The sequence below is a fragment of the Myripristis murdjan genome, chromosome 6 (assembly GCF_902150065.1).
Source record: "Myripristis murdjan chromosome 6, fMyrMur1.1, whole genome shotgun sequence".
Classification (NCBI taxonomy): domain Eukaryota; kingdom Metazoa; phylum Chordata; class Actinopteri; order Holocentriformes; family Holocentridae; genus Myripristis; species Myripristis murdjan.
In genome coordinates, this window is record NC_043985.1 from 31540725 (window position 1) to 31568182 (window position 27458).

The 27458-nt window shown below is 41.1% G+C and overlaps 1 protein-coding gene across 2 annotated transcripts in view; it reads right to left on the bottom strand.

Moving 5' to 3' along the window:
• The window catches only part of sf3b3 (splicing factor 3b, subunit 3), a 43612-nt gene extending 18798 nt beyond the window's left edge, over window positions 1-24814 (bottom strand). The window contains exons 1-17 of one of the 2 annotated variants that reach the window (XM_030053558.1): window positions 24662-24814; window positions 22369-22507; window positions 20605-20760; window positions 18607-18777; window positions 17950-18122; window positions 17074-17215; window positions 15475-15587; window positions 14863-15000; window positions 14209-14312; window positions 13800-13965; window positions 12723-12818; window positions 12054-12126; window positions 7799-7950; window positions 5240-5395; window positions 4400-4555; window positions 2400-2543; window positions 2092-2214 (exon numbers count right to left, since the gene is read on the bottom strand). In XM_030053558.1, coding sequence (XP_029909418.1) covers window positions 2092-2214; window positions 2400-2543; window positions 4400-4555; window positions 5240-5395; window positions 7799-7950; window positions 12054-12126; window positions 12723-12818; window positions 13800-13965; window positions 14209-14312; window positions 14863-15000; window positions 15475-15587; window positions 17074-17215; window positions 17950-18122; window positions 18607-18777; window positions 20605-20760; window positions 22369-22438 — 2133 coding nt within the window. In that variant the 5' untranslated portion in view covers window positions 22439-22507; window positions 24662-24814. Of the gene's footprint in view, window positions 1-2091; window positions 2215-2399; window positions 2544-4399; window positions 4556-5239; window positions 5396-7798; window positions 7951-12053; window positions 12127-12722; window positions 12819-13799; window positions 13966-14208; window positions 14313-14862; window positions 15001-15474; window positions 15588-17073; window positions 17216-17949; window positions 18123-18606; window positions 18778-20604; window positions 20761-22368; window positions 22508-24528; window positions 24547-24661 lie in introns of those variants that run through there. The other variant, XM_030053559.1, reaches the window with a different exon arrangement.
• Window positions 24815-27458: the final 2644 nt, after the last annotated feature.

The following is a 27458-nucleotide window of genomic DNA, read 5'->3' on the forward strand; positions in this document are numbered from 1 at the left end:
TAGGTTGTGTGTCTGGGAGACGTGAAGATGAGGAGAATGGCCCTCATTCATCGAGCATCAAGCAGTATCTTATAGTAGCACGAGGTTACTGGGCCTCACCATAAACGCCGGCCTATACGCAGCGCACAGCGTCCAATCAACCAATTATGTTCCGTGACTCCATAAGGACGAGTCTCCCAAGACTTGAAGTGGACAATTTACTTTTTGATGTTCAAAAACACTACTAGCATTGAGAATGATATTCAAAAATTAAAATGTGGAAAGAAAAATGAATATCCCGCTACTCTATGTCAAAGAGCATGGGGAATTCTTTAATATCCCAGAAAATCTACACGATTCCCATGATCAGACATCACTTTATAAACCTTTAGTCTTTATCTTGTTAGGGTAACATCTAAATAAACCAATTCAAAGACTTGCATGGGGATTTTTGTTATATTCAGCAAAAATCAGCAGCGTTATTCGAAAAAAAAAAAAATCCGTAAAAACGCAACAAAGACTGACATTTACCTTGTGTTAAAATGCAATCTATATCTGCGTACAAAAAAAAAACACGTTTTGGTGTAAATCCAGCATTCATGGCAATCACGGGATTTGACCTGCCAGATGATCTCCAGAGGTGGTCTGGCTTCCATTATCATGATCTGAGACAAGTGGAAATACAATCTGTTGTCTGTCTTTGGATCAGTGAGAAAGTGTGTGTCTGCGGGATAGAAATGTCATCACCTTGGGTGGAAACATCACCATGCTAATGAATCGAGGAACACAATCTCCTCTGCAAGGAAACATGAGTTTGTGCTGCCTCTGCCCCAGCCCTGATGTTCTCTGTTACTTTATTAGGTAAAGCTCAATATAATGTCATATTTCATTTTGTAAGCAAGGATTATGATTACTCTGTGACAATAATGATCCATAGTTGCCTACAGTATAAAATGATGCCAGAAATCATTTAGCACATTTTCAAAATAGTGGCCATTTCAGTGTGAATAAACACTTGTCTTTTGCTTTTACTGACCTAACAACCAACCAGAGAAAGGTAGAATATAATTAGGTAGAATATAATTATAAAATATAATTCTGGTTATATGTTTCTATGCAGAGAACAAAAAACCTTGGTACAGGTTTGGTATGAGTTTAAACGGATATTCTCTTTGGGAAACAAAAAAGAACATTTAGTAAACCAGACTGTTTTTAGTGTAACTGTTCATAAAACATCTTTGACCTTGAAGTTTTCTTCCTCTTCCATTAGATTTCTACGGAGCCTCAGATACAATTCCCACAGGTAGCACTATAAATAGCAGGTGAAATGAGAAAAATACTAATTACTCACGCTGCTTGGTATAATTTAAAAGGCAACAAGGCCTAAAGGGACAGGCAGAGGTGGAGTAAAACGTCCATGTGGATGTGGGTCTCTAAACGGGAGAGAATAATTCATTTGGCTGGGTGGCGGTTGGATAACTCATGTGTATGTGCGGATTAAGACGACATCAGAGCCGATCCACTATATACTAGACATGAAATAACACAATCACTTTGAGATCAAAGTGCAATCTGCCATATTATTTTGAAATTTCCTAAGGTTTATTGACTTTTTTTATGCTTGTCACTTACTAGCTTATAAGGATTTGTAGATAAAATGAGTATGAGCCAGAGTGTGGCAGTTACAATGATGTGAGAGCAAAAAAAAAAAAAAATTGGACATGCAAGTCGTGCGGTGGGCACGTTTTATCTCAACTAAATCCTCTGGATTAATCAGAAAGTTTACAGGCAAAGGTTTTGGGGACATGAATGAAAGAAACATCCATTACAACAGCGTGTATAGCTTGAGGTGACATTTTTTAAGTGTTAATGTGCATCTCAGCAGGCTTGAATGTGGTGCTTATTGCCCTGTAGTGCAAAACAAAATGATTGGCTTCTGCAGACAACTACACAAATACCACCATAAACTGCTATATGGTTGCCTTTTTTGATAAAATGTTGAAATTTGTGAACCTGCAGAGAGAGAATATCTTATAAATGCCTTGGGGTTTCAAGCTGTTTTGTGCACACACCCTCAGCCCAAAACTAATACATGAACCTTGAGATACGTACGGCTTCCTGTCCCTGCATCCTGACTCTGAAGAGTTTGACGGGTCGTGATCCCAGGTAGCGTGTTCTGGTGTCTGAAAGGTCTCCAGTCACCGGGTCCAGAACGGTCCTGAGCAGCACACCGTTCTGTGGAAGGGGATCACAGACACATTATTATTAACCATACTTTCCTTCCAAGATTTTAAGACTCTACTAAGGACCGGACGGTTCATGAAGTTTGTCTGACATGTTCGCTGCAGTCAAACCACTTTGGCTGAAAGTCGAATTTTCTCTTGAAAGACTGGAACTGTTTACATGAATGAGACATTTACCTGCAGTCCTATGTTGAGGTAGAGGAAGCCGATGGTTCCTTTCTCTCCCAACTCATCCTGTTTCTCGACTCCTCCCATCTCAACGATACACAGAGACTCAGGCTGGGCTGGCAGAGCCTGCATACTCAATGGCTGAAGGCAGTCCTGCGTAAGAATAAAATTTAAAGCATTAGGATAAAAACCTTTACATCCTGTGTGACTCAAAATAAAAAAGTGACAGAGGATGCAGAAACATACACTAAGAGGCTGAAAACCACAGAATAAGCATGCTGCTGGAAATGGTCCTTTACTGCTGGTTTCCTCTGATTGACCCGTGGAGTTGATTAAGAGGTGGCCACCCGAGAGATCAACCGATTTCCTGCATTTCTTGCAATTAAGCGCTAATGAGGACTTCTTTAGAGCTTCTCTAAATAGCACTGAAGGTGTGGAAAAATAAAAAAGGTGTTTGATGAAGCTACTTAGAGGGGTTGCCACCAGAGTATGTGAGAATAGGAGGCGGAGCAGGTTGATTTAGCCTGGAGCGGCGTTTGGCGTTTTCTCTAGCTCAATAAAAAAAAAAGAAAAAACACTCCATTCCCCTCCACCCTTCATGGCTCATAATACGTTGTTATAGCCAAGATCTCCTGCTAAGAGATGATGATGCAAAATGTTCCAAAGAAACATTTTGATCCAAACGGTCCAACAACACATAACTGTCTCTCAAAGAAATTTAATCGGGTCGACTTAGTTATATGTCAAGACGTATCGCCCCTTACCCAAGTAGCTTCATCAGTCCATGCTGTTCAATACACTAGCCTAGCCTAGTCTTCTAGACATTATAACTAAGTCCGGTTGCCCTGATTCAATTTCCCTGTGATGCCCAAGACCTGGATGAATGAAAATATGCACAGACAAAATGTAACTACTTTTTTCATATGTCCCTGTGTAATGACAAGACAGGCAAGTGAGACTTGCCACTTGCACTTCTGTAACTAAAATGACAAAACATTCATGATAAAAATAAATAAATAAAATAAAATCGCTCCACTCACTGGCTCTGGCTGAGTTCAGTTTTTGCACACAGTGTTACTGCAGTATCAGTGTCACATAGCTGACAGGGCAGCCATCTTACAAGAGCAATGACTGAGTCCTTGTGTTTGTTTTGGTGAGATGTCATTCCTCCAATCCACCAAGAAATTAAACAAAATCCTATCTTGAGTCTGGTAAATGTGTTAGCATATCCCGCTAATTAATCATAATTGGTATTACTTTCCAGTGTCCTTTCTGGGGCGTCTCTCACCGGCCGTCTGAAACCACAAATGCTCTTTGTTCCTGCCTCTCACAGGGAGACTGTTAAGCAATCTCTTAATCCATCTGATTTAATTTGTGCAATCGGTTATTAAATTTAAGTGATCCAGAGTGGATATGGATGACAGCTGAATTTCATCATAAATTCAAAGCAAGTATATTTTACCTTAAGGTGTAATAAGCATAAGTTAAAAGCCGGCCAACCTGTAATGCACACAGTGAGACAAATAGAACTGGCTCTTATGTCCGGCAGGTAAAATGAACAGATGTAAAACCACAGCAAAGGTTTGAAGTTTTACTCGAGGTTTACTTGATGTTTGAGGTCCTTCCGCTTGGATTATGGACTTGCGACTGCTATTTTCTCCTACCATGGATCAGATAACAATTGGTGACTTTAAAAAGTGGGACAGGCAAATGGATTCAAACGGATGTCATAAAATCACTTCCAACAATTCTTCTAGAGGTTTTTAATATGCGCATATAATGTACATGTAGCTGTGGTGGTGCATGGCCGTGGGTAAACACAGTTTCAGAATGTGTGAATGTGTGAATTCCTTGTCACATGATCATGTCCACAAAGATTTCCGTCAGTTAGTTGTAGTAAATGGTGAAAAACAGGACAATTCAACATTAAAATCGTGATTGTTTTAAGAAGAAGAAAAAAAATAAAGATTTTGTTTTTTGGCCTGCAGTGCAGACACTTGTGCTCGTACCGAGGGGTCCAGGGAGATGATGCGCACGGTGTTGTCGACCAATCCCACAGCCAGGAAGCGCGAGCGCTGCTCACCAGGAGGCACGTTGGCCAGGCTCATGCACACCACATCTGCAGACATCTCCTTCCGCTCGGTGTACTCGTTCAGCTGGCCTGACTGCACAGAGCCAGAGGGAGAGAAAAAGAGTAATTTAACTGTCATCTCAGTGTCCTGTCTATACTTAATCAGTGGGACTGGCCATGTTATGTGAAACCAACAGGATGCCTAAAATATTATTTGAATCTGGCTGTGTTTAAAATTTGTCTGATAAATGTGGGAGTGACGAAGTGAAGGGAGATCAGTAGAATTAGTATAAAATTCTCTGGATTTCCCAGGACTCATGGGAACCCTGCAAATACCCGTCATTTTGATGAATGTGCCTGGGAAAGCTGGCGGAAAACCATAAAGTTAATTTACATTTCATTAGGTCGCTGATTGTTACACAACCTGTTACTGGAGCATGTGTGCTTCACCAGCGTCATTCTGGAGATCATACAGAGATACCATGACAGTATCTGATTTACAAGGACTCTGATTTCTATCACGCTTTAAGCATCTGATTTGCTGCATAGACAGTGGACAGTAAATAAACTGTAATGAGCAACTGTGCGTCTTTTCTGCCCACATGAACATGTAAGACTCATAACTTGCATGACTGCCTGCCCTTTCTCTATTCTTCCTATCTCTACTCTCCATCTTCAGATAAATTTAAACCAATTGCTCCCGATATTTTTGTTCAAAAATAGCTGGTGGGAAAATACTTGTGGCCAGTCTATCCTTCATGTCAACTCTCTTTCTTACCGGGTCCATCTCAAAGTAGACCAGCTCCCCTCCGGTGAGGGCAATAACCACCTGCCGCTGGTTCACCGCACACCGGACGATCGTCTTTTTGCCAGGAGTCTTCCACTCGTTCACACGCTTGTCTGCTCGGATGTGGCGGATGCCGTCAGGGTAAACCTAGACAGAGAGGAGGACAGCTATTTTCCTCATATTTCACTGTTAAACCCTGCAATGCGGGAAAGCAGTGTCTCATCTTATGGTTCCTGTGTGGAGAAGATTTTCCTCTACCTGTTACAGATGTAGTGAGGAAACAAAAGCAAGCCAGACTTGAAGTACAGCTCTGTGTATTTAAATGTGTCAGAGAAACAACAATGACAAAGAAAATAGGAGGAAAAAAGGTTAATACCCAGAAAACCGATTTCAGTCTCCCTCCTGTGAACTTTTACATCTCAAGGACCTTTCAGACAGCAACAGCCTTGTAACAAAAATATCTTACATGTTTATTAGTTTATTGTCAGGTAAGTCTACCATATCAAAACAATTTTAACTAATGCCATGTCAATCTATTGAAGGAACAGGGCTACAATATTAAAGTGGTTTTCTCATAAGACAGTCAACTAAATGCTTAGAAATAGCTGAAAAAGGCAAAATGTAAAACATGTTGGCGCTATCTCAACTGCAACTACTGCCAGGCAAAGTGCCAAGTGGCAAGCTGGAAGGAAAAACAAAAAGGGTCACAAACTTCGAGATAAAATTCTTGACAATCAAGATCCATTGTTTTGATGTTTCATTCTGAAGGCAGACCGACCTCTGCAGGCCAGCAGGGGTTACCACCACAAAGTCTTTACTGACAGATTTAGGCATCCCCTACAGTGTCAAACTTAAAAACAAGACTGTAAATTACAAATAACTGTAAAAAGGGAAACAGATGTGGAAACTAAAATGCGCCCATATGCATTTTCTTCCACTTTTTGTCTTTTGCCAGTACTTGTGGTTATGATTTGAGAAATATAACACGCTTAAACCCGGACAAAGAATTAAGGTAGGTCTACGTGTGGATCTGTCTTTTAGGTTGGACTGGAAAACAACTGGGATACAGCAAGACCCTGGAATACAAATTCAGGAAAAGGAGGAACCACTCCAAACCTAAGTGTATGTATGTGTATGTGTGTGTGTGTACCTGGCTGGAAGGGAGAGAGAAATCTAGGATTACCAACTTGATGAAAGAAACTCAGTTGATTATGTGTCTATGTGTGTGACAGACAGCTAAGAGGAAAGAGAGGATATATTCCCAACGTCTTCCTAGAAATGACGAACTGATCTGGAACTGTAAATAACAGCCATCAAAAAGCTGAAATATGTTACCATGGTTATTTGGAAAATCTGTTTTGGTCAAGCCATTTGCATTGAGTTAGTGGGGAAAAGACATGTTTTTGGGCGCCTTTGGACTTGACTGTGTGAGTTTCACGCTGTGATGTATTGCAGAGCAGAGAAGTCATGTGAAAATGACTGGGATAAGGGGCGCCCCAGTGGCTCACCATGTAAAGTGCGTATCACATAATTCTAAGACCAAGTCTCAGCAGTTCAGAGTTCAATCGCGGCTCAGACCTTTTGCTGCATGTCGTCCCCTCTCTCTGCCCCGTCTTTCCTGTCTCTCTCCACTGTGTCTAATAAAAATAACCTTAAAAGAAAAAAAAAAGCTGAAAAGCCCAAAAAATAATCTTAAAAGGGGAAAAAAATTAAATGGAATAATAACTAAATGGTGAGAGATTAGATATTAATGATTTTTTTTTTTTTTTTTTTACTGAACCGAGAAATGGTAAATGGTATTGGTATATAAAATTAGATGGCCTAAGGAATCTGATGGTACGAAGCATGTCATGTTAGACTGTCGGAAAGGGGACTAAATATTGCTCCAAATTAAGGTTAAATTTTGTTGAGGGAAAAACTGCCATTTCCAGCGGGGTCCCTTGACCTCTGACCTCCAGCTCTCTGAATGAAAATGGGTTCTCTGGGCAGCCACGGCTCTCCCCTTTGCAGACATGCCCACCTTCTGCTAATCCCATGCAGTTTGGGCCACAAACCCTGCAGTCCACATGTGTTCTTGTGGCCTGTTGTAAAATGGTGTGTTTGTGCAGACTGGGGCCTCAACAGTCTTGGAGTTGCATCAATCGGCTTTGACTGGAAAGCTGAGACTCTTGTGGATTCAATGAGCCACATTTGATTCATGTGTGATGATGTTCACCCCCCACAGCAGCCATTTCACTGGAGTCAGAGCATTTCCTGAAACTTGACGTCACTGTATAAAATGACCGATTGTGACCTCGAAGACAGGATAGTTTAAAAAAACAAAAAACAAAAATTGCTATAAATCATATCAAATTGCAATACTTGTAGAATCGCAATACATACTGAATCGGCACCTGAGTATTGTGACAGTATCAAATCAGGAGATAAGCCTATGTCCCAGCCCTGGACCAGAGCATGTAAATCAGAAACACTGGAGGCTACGACTAAGAGACTGTCATTACATTTTTGCATGCATGACTGCAGGAGGCGATGAAGGTTTATGTCTCTAACCTGCACCAGGGCGTCGTCTCCGAGCAGCGAGCAGGACAGAGTGGGTGTTGTTCCCAGGAAACCGGAGTCCGTCACTTCCTCTACAGTCTCACCGATGGACAAGACCAGGGTGGCGTTGACGAATGACACGATGATGTAGGCATCAAACTCATCTAATGAACGAAGGACACACAAAGAAATGAGAAATCAGTGCTGATGTCTTTCATGTTGAGCTGAAGCTGGAGGTGATGCAGTCATCAAATTCATCAGAGTGGACAGAGAGGGAGAGATAAACAGAGTGTGTGTTAAGACTTTATTGTCACTATGGATTGGTTTTGAAAAGCATGAACTTGAATCTGCAGTGCTCACACAAAAAAAACTTCTAGTAAGGTTTCAATTAATTTATTTGTAAGGCACAGTTTGAAATTCAACACAGTGGCTCTGTATGAAAAATGCCTTACAAATAATGTTTGCTTGTTTGATACTGTTATTGGTACTGAATTAAACTGCTGAATATACATTTAATCAGGTTATTTCCATAAAATACACAAAACCCGAGAACTGGAGAACAAAATATTCACAATTAATACATAAACTTCATGCTTAGTTCCACAGTTTCAAAGCTGGACTCAAACTGATGCAGAATACAAAATGCATTTTTGAAGAAAGGCACACACAGATAAAGTATCATCACTGTGCAGAAAAGCCTGTGTGATCAAATCTCTCCTTTTCTAGACAGTGGAGCTAAGCAAATGTCTTTGGCAGCCAAGCATTTTTTCCTTCTAATCGGCCATTGATTTTTACTGGCAACAAACGGTTTGTAAAAGCTGAGCCAGGAGCAGCAGTCAGAACGAAACCTAAGGAACAATAAGTGCCACTCATGCGAGGAGCTCAAAGACCTCTGCAAATTAAATTGAAGACATTATTAGATGATTTTCAGGGCCAAAGACCCTGAAAAAATGCCTGAATGTTGAAAGAAGTAAAGGGTACCTAAGTTTCAAAGAAAGCTTTTAACCATATTTAACTATTTTAAACCCTTAAATGTAGATAATTCAATTTATAACATTTTAAAAGAACCTACACACAACATATTATACATTTCTTCCTGGAGCCAGCCCTCTTTCTCTGTGCTCGTCTCTCGCCCCCTTTTCACTAATCCTCTCTCCCTCACTCTCGTGCACACACACACGCATACACACACACGTGCACGCAAACACACACACACACACACACACACACACACATGTGCACGCAAACACACACACACAGACACACACACAGAGGTCCAAGAGCAGGTCTCTACCAGCTGTGGTGGAACAGAGCCACGTCACAAATATAAAACCACATGACTTCTGGGAAGTAGGCTGTCACACAAAACTGATATTCAACTTAAAGACACACACACACACACACACACACACACACACACACACACACACACACACTCTCTTCACTTCACACATGAAACACCAGCGCCACTTGCATCCCGACTTCTCCCCTTCCAAGAGGGGACGTTTTCTCTCTGCCAAAAGTGCTCAAGCAGAAAATGAGGAAAAAGGCCACTTCCTTCACAGTGAAAAACTTCTGGTCCTATTTAGGGAAAACATACCAAGAGAGTTTGGATGATCTAAAGCCTTCAGAAGGGCTACTTTTTTCTCCACTGAACTGCTGTTAGCTAGAAAGTAGAGCAGCAGCACCTGGCATCGTGAACTGGTCAACACCTCCTCTCCCGTTTGGAGGCAACAGACCAACAATGACGCAAACAGAAACGGCGTACGGGCAAAGAGCTGGATTATATTTCATCCCACCTAAACAATATATCATTATCATATTGTTATCTAGATATGAACAAGCAAGACATTAATATCTCAAGAGGAAACAATATGGACAATATCAAATTTAGGGTTAGTGTTGTTCTCCTAAAAAACATTTTGTGAAGTAACTGCATTTTCTACATGCAGTTGGTATTAGGGTTGTCCCGATCCGATCATGTGATCGGAAATCGGGGCCGATCACATGACTGAAGACTCGATCGGGACTCGGACGTTATGTCCCGATCAGGTATCGGATAAATAATATATATACATATGTATATTTATTGTCAGGGTTTTCCCTGCCTTATAATTTCTTAGGCGCACCGCCTAGACGTTTTCACCGACCGCCTAGATCAAATGAACGCGGAAAGGGGAAAAAACGCACATCGACATATTCAATCTGCGGCTCCTTTAGGAATCTGTTGTTGATGCTAGCTTGGATTGTCCGGGGGGAGTTAGGCGGGCACTGGGCCATACGTCATGAAATACTGACAACGGAATTAACCAATCACTGCAGCGAATAGTTTCTGCGTGCACGCTGAGAGGATGCCTTTCAGCCGCGACATATCCGCTGTAGGCTAGGCGGAGGGGGAATGTATGAATCGCCTAGCGCGAAAAACACAAGCGCTCGCAAATACCAGTGATACAATGACAACATAGCGACTTTCCAAAATATCCCCAAGTGACTTTATAACCTAACGTTAGTCAGAAACTTATTTATGTAACGTTTGTTGTGTTTGTTTTTGTGCCGATATGCCGTGCGCTGGCCGCCCATCTCTCCCTCGTTCCACTTGCTGATACAATGACAACTTAGCGACTTTCCAAACTCCCCCAAGTGACTAAACCCCCTAACGTTAATCAGAGACGGATTTGTGTAATTATTGTGTTCGTTTTTATGCTGCTATGCCGTGCGCTGGCTGCCTTCCCATCTCTCCTTCGTTCCACTTGCTGTTCGCTTCGCTTTTCACACACAAGCACCCAGCCCCCCCGCGCAGTAAGCTATCAGCTGTATACTAGTTTCCAACCGCTTGGTTTTTGTATTAATTTCTGTACTTTATTTTATTTCCTGCTACTGTTTGTGTTTGTTCATATTTTGTCAGTATCTTAGATCTTGCCATTTATGTTTGTGTGTGGAGACATTTGAGAAAATAATTAAAAATAATTAAATTATAAAATGTTAATCTAATGTCCAAATAAATCGGTTAATCAATATCTGCGTTTGCCAATTAACTGCCTTTTATCAAAATGCAGTTTGTTAAACACTTAAATTGTTATACTAGCTTCTTCATTTGTCTCAAAGAGTGCATTTCATTTCCATATTGACCTATCTGGAACCGCGGTTGTTTCTTGGCAATCATTAATAACATATCATTTCCTGGTTTTATAGAAGTATTGGATCGGGACTCGGTATCGGCAGATACTCAAAATCAAATGACTCGGAGGCAAAAAAACGTGATCGGGACATCCCTAGTTGGTATTATGCTGTTTTCTTTTAATGCTTAATTTTCACTGTTGTTACAGTTATAATATTGTTGCGGCATCGTGTCGAAGCAGAGGTTGCAGCAGAATGTTTGATTTCAATGTTTTTTTAATTTATTTTAATACAGCCTAAGACAGTGATTGGTCTGTTCTGATCAACAAAATACTTTGAGGTAACTGCAGTATCTACATCCATTTGGTATTATTATGCTGTTTTTTGAGGAATGCTCAATTTTCTCTGTTGGTACACTTATTGTATTGTTATTGAGATATTTGGCATATTGGGGAGGCATAACAGATTCATGGTATTGAAATGCACATCGCTCCAGCTCTCAGATCGCTGCACTGGCTCCCCGCGTCTCAGAAGATTTATTTTTAAATCCTGCTGCAGGTTTATAAAGTGCTGAATGGTTTAGGGCCAAAGTACATTTCTGATCTGCTGCTATGTTATGAACCATCCAGACGCCTCAGGTGGTCTCGCACAGGTTTCAATCCAACCACATGTCTGGAAGCAGCTTCCAGCAGATCTGAGGTCTGCTCCAAACCCTCCTCTCTTTTAAATCCAAGCTTAAAACTTTACTGCTGGCTACTGCCTGATATTAAATGATGCACTGTAACGGTGGCTTTTATTAATCAATATATGATCTAATTTATTTCATTCTTTTATTGTTACTTTAATTTAACTGTGTCTTTTAAATCTTGTTTTTATATCTTATTTTATTTGTGTTCTCATTTTCTTGACTTATGTGTCATTTAAGTCTTGTTTTCATACATTTTATGTAAAGGACGTCCTTGTGTTTGAAAGGTGCTATAAAAATAGTTGCCTTGCCTAAACGAGATGAACTGGTCCACAGACTTGTTCATCTTTTATACCTTTTTTCTGTCTGGTGGCATTTGTTTTCGACCAGGAAGCTGACACAGTAAAATGCTTCAGGAGAGGTTGGGGGGGAAAGTGTTTTGGTGTCAAACTGCTGCGCTGTTACCTTCCACATGTCTGCGTACGGTCCACACAGCGTTCGGGTTACCGGGCAGCTCGGACACAGCCATCTCTGAAACCTGGAGGAGAGGTGGGGAAGGAGAGACAGAGGTGTGGTTTATTACCTGTCGGCAAACCTGCAGGACGCCGGTGCTTCAGGCCAACATCTAAATGTTTTTAATGCACGCTGCTGAGATCAGAACAGACAATGAACTCTTCAGCTTTTAGTCAGAGAAGAGACATGAAAACACTCATCACCTTCAACAGCCAGCAGTGTAAATGTGTGTATGTGTGAGAGAGAGGATGCATATGTATGAGACACACTCGCTGTGTATGCATGTATAAGGCTGGGAACCAAACTGCTATGGTTCTGAAATTTGGTACCAAAAATTTCAATACCTGAGAAGTAAATCTCATCAGCGTCTAAGAGCCAATAATGCAGCATGCTTGTGCCAAGATCTAATAATCCTGAGGATTAGCTGTCTAATGCTGATGAGGCATACTGTCTCTGGGTGTCAGAGTCATAAAATTGATTTTGTAATGAAATTTTCGAAAATTGGTATTGTTCAGGTCCCTTATCGAATTACAGGTATCGGTGGTATTGAAAATTTCTGAACAGTACACAGCCTTATGCATGCAAGTTACAAAGTGTGTTTGTGTGTATGTGTGAATGTACCTCCAGTCCGTGTCGAAGGACCCTCAGAGTAGACTTGGGTCCTCTTCCACAGGACACATACAGCTGAGGAGTGTCCTCATTGGCCAGATCAGCTATCTGTCAAACACAACAGGAAGAGGCAATAAAGAACCAACAGAAACAAGCATTACAGGAGCATCTGTCATGACTTTTAACACTTTGCAGACTGAATGATAAAATCAAAAAACTGTCAATAATGAAAACAATCATTCGTTGCAGCCCTGATAACATGGACTGAAGCGAAGGGAGAAGGCGAAAACGGTCAAATCATCTGCTCTTTGATCTGCAGACCAAAGACAGCCAACAGAAATGGGCACCAACAAACAAAAACAACAACAGCAGCTGGTGCTGTGTGTATTTGATACAGTTTATTTAGAGCTGCGTGTCACCTGGCTCCCAGCTGGGGAAAACCACCAGTTCATTATAACTGAACCAGAGAGTACAACCACTATCACAAAACAACAAGCTACAGTCACATTTCTCTGTATTAATTAGTATCTAATTGCATCCGGAGGCTGGGGCTGTGTGATATGACCTAAATATCATATACTGACATGGGCCATTTCTTATCCCAGTAACCATACATATCACGATATTGCACATTATCTGTAAGTTACATGAATAAATAGTTCACACAGAATGACCAAGGCCTATTTCCTACTGTTTTGAATTATATACCTGACAAATAAAAGGTTCTTAATTTTCAATGAAACAGTCATCAAAATATAAAATACAACGATGTAAAACATAAGTGTAATGATGGAAGGAGTGTATCAGCTATCTGTATGTGCTTTGCGATGCTGGCAGCATTTGTTCCCAGGCAACAATAGTGCCATGAATGCACCATATGGAGCTTAATTTCTTCAGTTAATTACCCAGACCATTTACCTCTGTGTAAAAATGTCACCATAGCCAGGCTAAGCTAACTGCACCTCGCCCAAACTGTAACTCGCATCTGAAACCATGCAGAGAAAACAAAAAACATAATATACAGATGAAATGTACACACACACACACACACACACACACACACACACACACACTCGCACTCTCATATACCTGACAGGACATGATGGGTGACAGGTTCTCCTGCTCGTCCACCAGCACCAGGTTCTTCAGGGGGCGGGGCTGGAAGAAGAAGGTGTCTCCTTCCTCCAATGGCATCGCAGACGAGAACTCAGGCTCGTCGTCATCGTCGCCCAAGTGGGCAATCTGGTACAGGTAACTTGGAGGGAGAGAGAACAAAAGGTGAGGGATGAAAACAGAAGCCTAAAGTGAGTCTGAGAAACACCTGGCTGGACTACCTGGTTAAAGATGATTATATAATGAAGTATTCCAATGAAAAACAATGATTAATTCTGATTAATTTCTAGCTTTAATAATAAAAAAGGGAGAACAGTTTCATTTCTTCAGTCGAGTTACACAAAATAACTTGAGAAAAGAGGAATAAAAACGGATAAAGACTTACTGGTTTCCAAACTCCGACGCCACAAACAGGAAGCCAGTCTTCAGGACACACATGGCTGTTGCCACGGGGATAGTGTCAAAGTACTTCATCCTGATCTCTGTTACCTAGGAAACAACACAGACTGGTCAAGAACATCATGCCATGGTATATTTTTAGCCTGTACCTTTTCTTTAACGGACATTTTTGTCATAAAAGAATGATTCCATTAAGTTCTTAAGTTAAGCTAAAAGCAGTTTGCGACCGTATCTAATTGAAACCAACATGGGAACAGGGAACGCTTCGTCCCTCCAAGCCAGTCAATAACAAAAATTGTCATCAACTGAGAGCTGAACAGAGGTATAAAACTGTTAACTATGTCTTGAACAAGTAATAAATCACATAAACAACGCAACATCACCAGGACAGCGCATCTTCAATCTCCAGGTGCTGCAGGCTTCATCTTTTTGTGTCTTAATTTATTTTTCTCCAATGCTTGGCTGTGCATCAGATGCCCTGCTCTCCCAAACGCGGTGATTTTTAATTTGTTTTATCTGTAATATTTTATTACAGATCTACGTTTTTGCTAATGTGATTTTTTCCCCTCATTGCTGGCCATAATATTGTGTCCTCAGGTAACATTTTGCTGTTCACATTACTCCCGTCGTGTTTCCTCACCATCTCTTCGTCTGTTTCCAGGGTAACCTTAAATATGTCTCCCTGCTCGGTCTGGGCCAAGAAGAAGAACATGGACTTGGTCTTGTGTGTGGCTGAGCAGACAAAGATCATGCCACGCTCCGGGTCATCCAGGTCATTCTGCAGGATGAGGAAGATGAAGGAACAGACAGGAAAAGTAAAGGAGGGTGAAATGAAAGTGGAAAGACAGACAGAATTATGAGAAAACAGACAAACATGCACAAATGCTTGAGAAGTTGCATTTAAAAGACAGTCTTAAATCATATCACATTATTTACTATTATTATTAAATCATAGGATAGATCCTGATATAAGAAAAAAATGAAGTATAGAAACTAGACAAAGCAGCAGAGGGGGGCTGTGGGAAATGTTTACTGTTTTCAAAGGTTAAATATATTTTGCATTTTCCCTCTGAGCATAATTTGTGTCCCTGTGTGTGTCTGATATTCAAGAATTAATCTAATTAGTTTGCAAAATCAAATTTTAGAATTACATCATATCAATTTCAAAGACAAACACACCAAGCACTCCAAGATGTGGACACGTTTGTATGATTAGTTTTACTACTGCATGTTTAGTGTGTGTGAGCCTCACCCTGCGCCGGGGGATCGGACAGCGAATGTCAGGCTGGTCTCCAAAGTTCTTGTAGGTGATGTAATTTTCAGAGCAGATCAGAACCCCGCTGGGCCCGTCAGAGCCACCAGGAACTAAACACAGACAAGAGAAATGTGTGTTTGTGTATGTACGTGTGTGTGTGTCAGTGTTACCAAAGTCAGAGACACACACCCAGACCCGTATGCTTTCAGCAGGATGAAGTGCACTGCCAAGTCATGTCAAGGCAGCCTTTCTCATCATCTAAATGTTTTTGTTCTTTTTTTTTCTATTTTTTTTTTTTTACACTGGTGTGACAGAGGTTCTACTTCATTTCTAAAAAAAAAAACACTATAATGACAAACTAACTTCAATTTCCCTCTTAGGAGGAAGAGCAAAAGACCAAAAAGTTGAAACTATTAAGTTATACTTATATAAGATCACTAGCATATAGGCTATCATTATGGCCAAGTGTGCAGAATATTATTAAACGAGCAAATCCAAAATTACCCATTTGAGAACTGTCTGATTTTCAAGCATCTTTCCAAACAGTTTAATCACTTAAACCAGGTTTTATTAATAAATCTCCAGCAGTTAGTCAACTTTCAAACATGGATTCTCATGGCTGTAAATGCAATTTCTGTCTCCATTTCAATTTATGACGCAACACTTGATTAATTGAGTCTGAAGATTTTACTAGAGACCCAAATTTAGTTCAGGTCCTGTGAAACACCAAGGAATCTTTTTCAGTGCTTGGACAAACTTGATGTTTCAACTTTCAACTATGTTTCACAACTGTGACCCATAACACATTATTCACATTATGATCATTTTTGGGGCACCCATTACAATGAAGACATGCTGGGCATAGAGAGCTAACAGCTGCTGACACATTTGTAAAGCAGTAACAGGATGAGCATTGGTCTGATTTATACTCGGCTTTGATTATCGGTAACTGATTATCAGTAACGTGATACATGTGTGATACACGAAAAGATGACCGGAAATGTTCTGCAGTTTCCTTCTGGCCTTTGTAGGCCTTTCCCACTCCCTAGATTCCCTTAACCTGCATCTAATCGCTCATGTGTCTTTGCAAATTTTGAACAAACTGGTACATCTTGTCACTCCCTCATGACTCCATCACTCCTCTAATGATATTGCCTTGCTGAAGTGGTTTCCAACCATGTGCCAGTGATGTGAACGTGGGTTATAATTCCAGCCAATTCACTACAGCAGCTGATTTCACTAATGTACGGTCGAGGGTGCACTAATAAGTGAAATCAGCTGATGCAGCATTTGGCTGCAATGAAAAACCTGGATGAATGTGGCTCTACATGATTAGAAAATCCTACTTTGCTCGACCAAGACCAAGCCCTCTGCACATCTTTTCCACACGTCCAAATGCTGAATGCACTTTCTGACTGATTTTTTTTTGCCAAGCTGCTCTAACACGCAAACATTCAAACACTGTGTAGTTATCCTAAGAATGGATTTGACCAAGACAACAGGACTGGGTGTACAGAATGTGAGTGTACAAACTAAACACCTGGCTGTTGACAGTTTGTGTGTGTGCACGTGGCCTCTACATGTGCATTTGCGTACCAGTGATGAGGAAGTTTCCGTGCTCTTCCAAAGCCTCGCTGTACTTGCGGACCACGTGGTTCAGGCCGAGGTCCAGCTCGTAAAAGGTGAGCGTCTGCTGCGTGTTGGCCGCTGCCTCGCCTGTAGGGTCATTGTCAGCTTCCTGCACAGAGTAAACATCAACAGAGCGGATCAGAGCTGACGATGCTGGATAATCAGACGAAACTTTTACCAGATCAGACTGACAGAGGATTTCCACATCACACGTTGATATTAGTTGTAAGACAATATGAGTGGCCTTAAAGTTAGAGGCGAAGGCTTGAGACCAGATTCTGGTTTGAATTAGTGGTGCCACTATCAATGAAGAGTCAAATTAATCTGAAGTTATTTTTTCAATTAACTGGATGACAAAGTGGGCAACAACAATTTTCAAGTTCAAGTTCAGGTTTATTTAGAGCCCAATATCACTGTTTACAGCCTCAAAGGGCTTTACATGCCCACATGCTCAACATACATTTTATACGTAAACACACACAGAAGCTGCCATGACGATCACTCTTTGTGCACCATGACACACAGGGTCCAGTCTGTGGGCACTGGAAAGCCCTCAGGTGTCATGACAGCGAAAAATCATCTTATAGCATCAGGATCATGGACTATTTGTTTTATCAAACTGTCTGTTGATGCTTTTTTTGGGGGGGGGGGGGCTTCTGCATTGGCGAGGCATGTGTCAGTGTCAAGATCAAATGCTGAGATCATAGATTTTAATTCTTTCTCCAGTGAGAAGAGACATGGAAACAGTCATCCTTTCCACAGCAGCTCCACATGTGCAACAAAGCCTCATCGCCTACCGAGCCACAGCAGATTTCTGAGTGCATACACTTTAATGACGCTTACCTCGTAGTCCATTTCGAGGCAGGCGAACATGGGGTTTTCAAAGCCTACGTCCACTCCGACTACATGGTAGACCAGTGTGTTGGCTTTATGGGCCTCCAGGGGGGAGGAGATGGTCAGTCTGGCAGCTGCGTCTCTGTTCAGAATATACACCAACTTCTGTTTCTCTATGGCTCCTACACAAAGGGAGGCAGTCAAAAAAAGATGTTTGATGATGTACATAAGATCTGAAGGAGGAAACGGGTCGTCTAAATGATTTGATGGCTGTCTTGTGAGAGGCCTGCTTTTTGTACTCTAGGCAACAGTAACCGTTTCAGAGCTGAAGCCTGGACGTAAAAATGTGATATACAACCATTTGTGATTTCAGATTAACCAAGTATACTGGCTGGCAGTATTTCATTAGAGACCCAAGCGCTTGTAAATTACCATCTTGAGTGTGATGAATGTTTTTTCTGTGCCTCTCCGACTACTGTCATATTTTCCCCCACTCAGTCTCAGTGTGTTTATTGTTGTTTATATTTATGATGCGCATCAACAAGTTATTAGAGCCCTGTCTACTCCAGTGGCCCATCACGCTGAAATATGGCTCAAATAAATACTACAGAGTGTAAACAGATCGTATTCTGGCAGTCATCCTGACTCCTTGGCATGACTTCGTACCGATCATGACGGCTCTGCCTTTTGGGTCGACAGCCAGGAACTGTCCCGGGACGATGCGCCGGCAGCCGCTCTTCCCAAATGTCTCCTGGTGGATCTTCTCGAACATGTTCTTCGAGGGCTGGTACTCCAGGATGACGATTCGCCCGCTGTCGCTGCCCACCACAATGTAGTCTAAACACACACACACACACACACACACACACACACACACACACACACACACACACACACACACACACACACACACAAATGATAAGCTATCAGCAACATAAACATACTAGTGGGGCAGACTAAGCATTTTCTTGCTATTTCTCTACCTGAACATCTTAAGTCAAATGTCAATTAATTATTCTAGGTATATTATTTTATCCTTTTCTTTTTTACTTCATTGTTTTTTAGTGATGTGCTGCTTTAGCAATGTGTATCATGCCGATAAAGCTTCACAGAACTGAATGGAGACAAACAGATACACTATATTACCAAAAGTATTCGCTCACCTGCCTTTACTCATACTATGAACTGAAGTGCCATCCCATTCCTAACCCATAGAGTTCAATATGATGTCGGTCCACCTTTTGCAGCTATTACAGCTTCAACTCTTCTGGGAAGACTGTCCACAAGGTTGAGGAGAGTGTTTATAGGAATTTTTGACCATTCTTCCAAAAGCGCATTGGTGAGGTCACACACTGATGTTGGTCGAGAAGGCCTGGCTCTCAGTCTCCGCTCTAATTCATCCCAAAGGTGTTCTATCGGGTTCAGGTCAGGACTCTGTGCAGGCCAGTCAAGTTCATCCACACCAGACTCTGTCATCCATGTCTTTATGGACCTTGCTTTGTGCACTGGTGCACAGTCATGTTGGAAGAGGAAGGGGCCCGCTCCAAACTGTTCCCACAAGGTTGGGAGCATGGAATTGTCCAAAATGTTTTGGTATCCTGAAGCATTCAAAGTTCCTTTCACTGGAACTAAGGGGCCAAGCCCAGCTCCTGAAAAACAACCCCACACCATAATTCCTCCTCCACCAAATTTCACAGTCGGCACAATGCAGTCTGAAATGTACCGTTCTCCTGGCAACCTCCAAACCCAGACTCGTCCATCAGATTGCCAGATGGAAAAGCGTGATTCATCACTCCAGAGAACGCGTCTCCACTGCTCTAGAGGCCAGTGGCGGCGTGCTTTACACCATTGCATCCGACGCTTTGCATTGCACTTGGTGATGTGTGGCTTGGCTGCAGCTGCTCGGCCATGGAAACCCATTCCATGAAGCTCTCTGCGTACTGTACTTGGGCTAATCTGAAGGTCACATGAAGTTTGTAGCTCTGTAGCAATTGACTGTGCAGAAAGTCAGCGACCTCTTTGCACTATGCGCTTCAGCATCCGCTGACCCCTCTCCGTCACTTTACGTGGCCTACCACTTCGTGGCTGAGTTGCTGTTGTTCCCAAACGCTTCCATTTTGTTATAATAGAGCTGACAGTTGACTGTGGAATATTTAGGAGCGAGGAAATTTCACGACTGGATTTGTTGCACAGGTGGCATCCTATGACAGTTCCACGCTGGAATTCACTGAGCTCCTGAGAGCGGCCCATTCTTTCACAAATGTCTTGTTTCACAGTCTGCATGCCTGAGTGCTTGATTTTATACACCTGTGGCCAGGCCAAGTGATTAGGACACCTGATTCTGATCATTTGAATGGGTGAGCGAATACTTTTGGTAATATAGTGTAGATACTGTTGTGCTGATTTATAAATCCACAGATAATATAAACATGTTGGAGTGCTGTCACTTGGAACCTTGATAGAGGTGATACCAGAAAAAAAGTACCTGGTACCATCCACAGCTTTTGCCAAATGGAAAGCCAAAAAAGGCAACAGAGCTGAGCTGAGCCATTCCATGCAGACGATAAACAGCTTTATACGTGTTTTTGTTGATCATGTTTAGTGAAAAACACAGATGCATGATAAAAAGACTTTTGTTCACAAACGCAAACTCTAAACACACACCTTTTGTTCCTCCAGTGAGCCTGAAGGCCATCAGGGACCGGATGATGCCAAACACCTCCATGGTGAGCAGAGTGTGAACCTTCCCCGTGTTGGCATCCGGGCGCAGCAACTCCAAGATCTTTCCCCGGGAAACAACAATTTCCTGCATCTTGGTTCCTGTCGGGAAACACAAACATCTTGTTCAGCTCATGATGTTGCTTCTCTCTCAGGTAGCGGTGTGTGTGTGTGTGTGTGTGTGCACTTTGGTGCTGAGATCAGAGGTGTTTTAGTTCTCCTCAGTGGTTTACAGTCAGAGAAGAGACATGACAAACTCATCACTTCATTTGCACAAACCTGGTTATCTAATGAACACACCAACATACAAATGGAAATAAACAGAACAGACAGACGGAAGCAAAAAACTGAAAGAGAGACAGACAAGTACACTGACTGAAAACTTGATCTTCTGAGAGACATTTTCACTGTCACCCACCACAGAGTTTAGACAGCACGACAGAGCAGCTGTGGCTATCACTGCTGCATCTTTTCTCTTAACCTGTGTGATTTCTGTGTGTGTGCATTAGGAGGCGACTAATATGTTTTTTTCCCAGTGCCTGATGCTGATATTTAGAGCGCAGGGCAGCTGATGGTCGATATACATCTGATAAAATGCAATAATTTTATCATCAGCAAGAGACACAAAACTGCTGGACTTAAATTAACATTTGTTTAACACTAATATTCATGTTGTTGTCTGCTTTGTCTCTGTTTGCTTAATCATCAACAAAATAAATATCAACTGGTAATCAAAACCTCTCTCTAGTGTGCAAGGCTGAATATGTCTGCTATGAGTAGAGCTGAGCCGCGTCGAATATGATAATTTGAAACATTTACCTCAATAACAATATATTAACCATATTTTTTATCTGCCATTTTTTACACTGCCATCACTGTTCTCTCACAACTAAAAGGTCTGCAGAACATTAACGTTGTGAAAGATCAGGGTTTAGGTCAGTTTAGGTCAGTAACTGCAGACCTGTAGATCCCTATTAGACTAACTGTGATTAATGGCTCTAAATAAACTGGAACTTGAATTTCAAACTCAATGTGACATTAATTTCCACTAATTCATCACTAATTCACAAGCTCTGAGCACGTCGGTCATGCCTAGCCATGTCTGTATGTCTCTGCTCTCTCTCAAACAGCAGCGTGACTCTGCTGCGCCGGCTACAGTCTCATCTGTGTGCTGCATCACGTTTCTCTGTTGTCTCATCTGGTTTCTAATCTCTTATTCTCCATGTTACTGTCAGTTTTATCGTTTCTTCTCAGCACCCACTGCTCTCTCAGGTGTCCTGGTAGGAGATCCCTCTGGGACTTGGCCCACCCAGGATCTATTTGATTTTTTTTTCCTGTTGAAGTTTACATCTGAGCCTTTCCTGGCCCTTTTCCTCGATCCCTGAGGGTCTGAGTTTGGTCGTGCCAGGCAGGTGAAGCTCGGTAATTTAGATAAGCTTGTTATGCCTCTCATACAAGCCACTTTGAGTCTTGTGCTTTGTGTGACTCATTTGCATTTTAATTTGCTCCATGCTGTATTAACATTTTGCTCTAGGTAGTCAGAGCTACATTCATAAATGAAGCTGAACTACACAAAACAATGAATGCAAATATAACCACGGGTGAACAGACAGACAGCCTCACTGAATAGAAAGAAAAGAGGAAATCCAGCAAGATTTAAAAAACTGTTAAGAAGTGAGAAGGACAGATGACGATGTGCTGAAACTTCACCTGAGAAGTTTCCATGGATGGCGTGCGTGATGCCCGTGGCACGCTGAAGGGTAATGTTGTAGAGAAACATAGCTGCCTGTCGATGGTTCCCACCAGGTCCTTCAGGCGCCGATAGCAGAGCCCTTAGCCCAGCTCAAAACTGGAGACACACACGAAGAAAAACAGAGAAATTAAGCCGGCAGCAGTCATGTAACATTATTTACCACAGCCGAAAAGGGACCCAACTCTTAGATAAATTTACTTCGATAAAAGTTCTACACTATGCTGAAAAAAACACTCCATTTACAGCTACACTATGAAATTTTACAAAAAGTGTTACTGGTAAAATGTATGAAAACAACTTGAAGCATGAAACATTTTTAATTACTGAATCAAATTAAAGTAAAGCTACTGGTATCAGTTTGGCCTGCTGTAAAATGGTGTATTTGTGCAGACTGGGGCAGACTAAACAGTCTTGGAGCTGCATCAGTTGGCTTTGACTGGAAAGCTGAGACTCTTGTGGATCCAATGAGCCACATTTGATTCATGTGTGATGATGTTGGCCCCCATAGCGGCCATTCCAAAGTCACCGTATAAACCTATTGTGACCTTTAAGATAATCACAGCCTCATGAAACTTTACAAACACAATCTGGAGGATGCTTCAAACAGCAAAACAGCCACATTAAGACAGTTACAAAGTCAGCCTACTATCACCTTAAGAATATATCAAGAATTAAAGGACTTATGTCTCAGCAGGATTTGGAAAAAACTTGTCCATGCATTTATCTTCAGTAGACTTGACTACTGTAATGCTGTCTTCACAGGTCTCCCTAAAAAATCCATCAAACAGCTGCAGCTGATTCAGAATGCTGCTGCTCGAGTCCTCACTAAGACCAAGAAAGTGGATCATATCACTCCAGTTCTCAGATCTTTACACTGGCTTCCTGTGTGTCAAAGAATTGACTTCAAGATATTGCTGTTGGTTTATAAAGCACTAAATGGTTTAGGGCCAAAATACATCTCTGATCTACTGCTAAATTATGAACCATCCAGACCTCTTAGGTCGTCTGGGACAGGTCTGCTTTCTGTCCCCAGAGTCAAAACTAAACATGGAGAAGCAGCGTTTAGTTTTTATGCTCCACATATCTGGAACAAACTCCCAGAAAACTGTAGATCTGCTGCGACTCTCAGTTCTTTTAAATCACAGCTGAAGACTTTTCTGTTTGCCGCTGCCTTCCATTAAACCACATTAAGGTTTAATACTTTATAATGCACTGTAACTTTTAACTTCCTGTTCTATCTTATTCTCCTTTTAGCTTCTTTTTATTAATTTTTTTTTTTTAAATATTTTATCTATCTTATTCTCCTTTAAGCTTCTTTTTATTAATTGTTTTTAATGTATGTTTTCTTGTGTTGCTTTTATATTGTTTCTCTATGTAAAGCACTTTGAATTGCCTTGCCGCTGAAATGTGCTATACAAATAAACTTGCCTTGCAAAAATCTCAATAAATCATAACACTGAATCGCAGTGCATAGGAATTGCAATACATATTGAATTGGACAGAAGTGAATTAGGAGATAAACATATCGTCCCTGCCTTACATCAGTGTTAAATTAATGACACTCTTAGGAGTACTTTAATATTGTAGCTCTATCTGCTCCACATCCTGTTAGCTAGTTTACATGATAACAATGCATCACATTTGATGTTTTGCATGGAAAAGATTCTGCAATACAAGAACTAGGAGCTAAAAACTCACATAAATAATCTGTAATCTGAAGTGCAGCTAGGCAGGATAATGGAGGTTAGCCAACACCTCAAAACCACTGCAGCTCAGTAACTTATGTAATAACTTCCCACTCAAACTAAGACTGTAAACACGAGAGCAACACACACACACAGTTAAAGTTAAACTGAGCGGCTAAACGGTGCAAAGTAACTGACTGTTTACATGCTAATGCTAATGCCCTGCTAGCTACTGTTTACATGCTGCTAACTACACAAACTGTGAACTCAGCGCACCCGTCCTGAAGGAGTTAGCTCGATTAACTCTCCTGGCGCAAGATAAGGAGACAGTGAGAGTTACTTTTATCGTGTTTCTTGAGGAAACTGTGCAGAAGAGCTTAGCCTTTGTGTGTGTGTGTTAGCGTGTTAGCTAACGCCGGCTCCCATTCATACACCGCGCCACTTCTGCCCGCACGGATCCGGACGCTTTCTGCCCTAAAACTGTTCAATGCGCTGCAAACTGTACACGCATAAAGCGCCCGTTAGAGCCGCGGCGGTGTGTAGATGTGAATTTAAAAGTATTTACCGGTGAAAGAGACACGATTATGCAGATTTATGACGGATTAACGTCCCGGTTTCCAAAGTAACTTTCAGGTTACACCGGAACTCAAACGATGATGACGACGGGCCGCCGTTCGTGGGTCCTTCGTCTGGCCAAACGTCACGCGTGCTGGCCCAGCGAGCGCCTGACGGAAATGTGCTGCAGCGCGGCTTGACCAGCAGGTGCCAGCAAAAACGCGCAGACAATAAAGTTAGTTAGTAGTTAGTTAGATACTTTATTCATCCCGAAGGAAATTCACAGTTTCCAGCAGTATCCACAGAGTACAAGATTAAGTAAATCAAAAATAAAGAATAAAGATGACCCTCGAGATCTAAGGATCTAAGTACCAATGTGCAAAAAAACAATGTGCAAAAAACCAATAAAACCAGTGTGCATCGATGTATACAATGTATTTACAGTATAAACAGATGATAAATAAATAAATAGCGCCCAGATGATAAATAGATGATAAAAAGCCAATAAAACCAGTGTGCATCGATGTATACAATGTGCATAGATGTGGGCAATGTCCAAATTTACAGTATAAACAGATGATAAATAAATAGCAGCAGCAATATATACTCTATAAACGAGGATAAAAAATTAATAAATAGCTGTTTGTAGATGTTTGTAGATGTTAAGATATACTGTTTGAATTACCTGCTGTGAAGGATGGATGAAGGGATAAATCTCAGAAACTGAATGAGGAATTTAATTGAACAAGGAATTCCCATTCAGTTTCTATGTCATGAATATATTCCAGCATATCACTACAGGAGTCCTTCATTTTTTGGACCCTAAAAAAAAAAAAAAAAAAAAAAAAAAAAAAACAGAAGTTGTGTGCATCCAAGACATTTGGAGGTACCGAACAGTGTTTTCTATAGTAATCATCAAAAATAAATGACCTGCATTTGTTCTTGAAAATTCACACTGATTTGAGGTTTGCATTCAGTCAATTCAGTTCAATTAAGAAGGACTTCATTGGCATGCAAAACATCTTACATTGAAAATCATTCAGGACTGCAGTGTGAGTTCAGGGGAAATATGATGTAAAACATATTAAAAGTTTTGTGTTTCATAGTGATACCTGTCATTTAATTCTCCAATTTCAGCCTCAAAATATGAATGGTTTGGTTTATCTGCCTTTCCTGTAATGAAAACTTTAAAAATCTGATTTTAGGGAGTAATTAATGCCATTTATATCCCCTCTGACCTGCTGATTTCACAGGAAGTGAAGCTTGTAAAAATGCTGAGTCATATCTGGCCTTCTCCTGTCTTCATTACTGTTGTAGCCTATATCCGAGCTACAGGTGTTACTTGAATGGAAAAATATTGAATAAATGTATAATTTTAATGAGCCTGTGGAGCTGTGTCAGACTCCTGTGAAAGAAGATGTTTTTATTTGGATATAAACGTGTGTCATGGCTGTAAAAAATGCATCCTATCCATAATGGCACGAGAGTATTTACTGTTGTTGTTGTTTTTTTTTTTTTATTCTTGCAGCAATAACATCAATTGCATCAATTAGTCATGCTGCTGGTGGTAATTCAACTCCTACAAGCTGCATTATCCACATAGTTAATGTCTGTCTAACCCTAAAATAATGCTCTTTTTATTGTTGTTGTTGTAATTTAACACACTCTCAGGACTTGAATTTAATCGTCGCTGCCTGATGAAAAACATGAGCTGATATCACATATAGCTGCACTCACTCACAAGTCATTTATACTCTCTGAGCACTGGGGATGGGATTCACTGGGGCGTATGCAATTTCCTGATCATTTTATTTGTTTAATTGGCTCCCAGTGGACTCGGAGCCCTCCTCTGCCGTGTCAGCACAGCACGGCATCGCCACAGACGCTGGAAAAAAGCCTGGATTTTTCTCCTCTTTGGCTTTTTTTTGGGCTGAATTCCACATGCACCAGAAAAAAGACAGGGAAGAAAGGGAAAAGAGCATCGCTGCAAATAGAACTGTTGCATTTAATGTCACTTTATTGTTGTGGACACATGGGTATATATATATAATGTGCTTTGTCTTTTTCTATTTGTGTATGTGTATACTTAATCACTTTATCACCTCCACCTGCACAAGGTAATGCAGCTCTGCCATAACTTCTACTTTTTAACAAAATTTATAATGTTCAGTTTGTGTTGACATTGTGGAGAATGTGTCACTTTAATTCTGTGTTTATTACTGAGGTTGTAGTTTGCAGAGGTCTGCTACTGGACTACATTATATTGAGAGGTGTTTCCAACTTTTTGTCCCTCTGTATTTATATACATAAGGGTGGACAGAATAGTGGAAACACCTCTCAATAAAATGCAGCCCAGTCCAACAGCAGCACTAACTATGAGCTCAATGCCAAACATAGAAGTGAATGAGCACCTCCATTACTGTGACAACAAGAAAAGCTGAGCATTACAGGCAGCAGGAAAGGAAACTTTATGGCACAACAGCTGGATTGGACTGGATTAGATTGTGCAGGTGGAGCGGATAAATTGGACTCAGAGTATGCACAATATGCAAATACAATACACTGATGTGCATTAATGTGCTCTGTTCTTATCAAATAAACAAATAAAACAAAATAAATGTGGTTCTTCACTTCCGACGCGTTCTCAGATTACTATGCACGCATTTCCAAGTTTGTCATCAAATGAGTTCAAAAGAAGGCAAAGAGCAAATCTCGAAAGATTCAAACATGAGACAGATTGCACAAATGGATGCAAAGTAATGAATTCCCAGATATTAATAGCTTATATGTTGAGGTATGAATCTCGG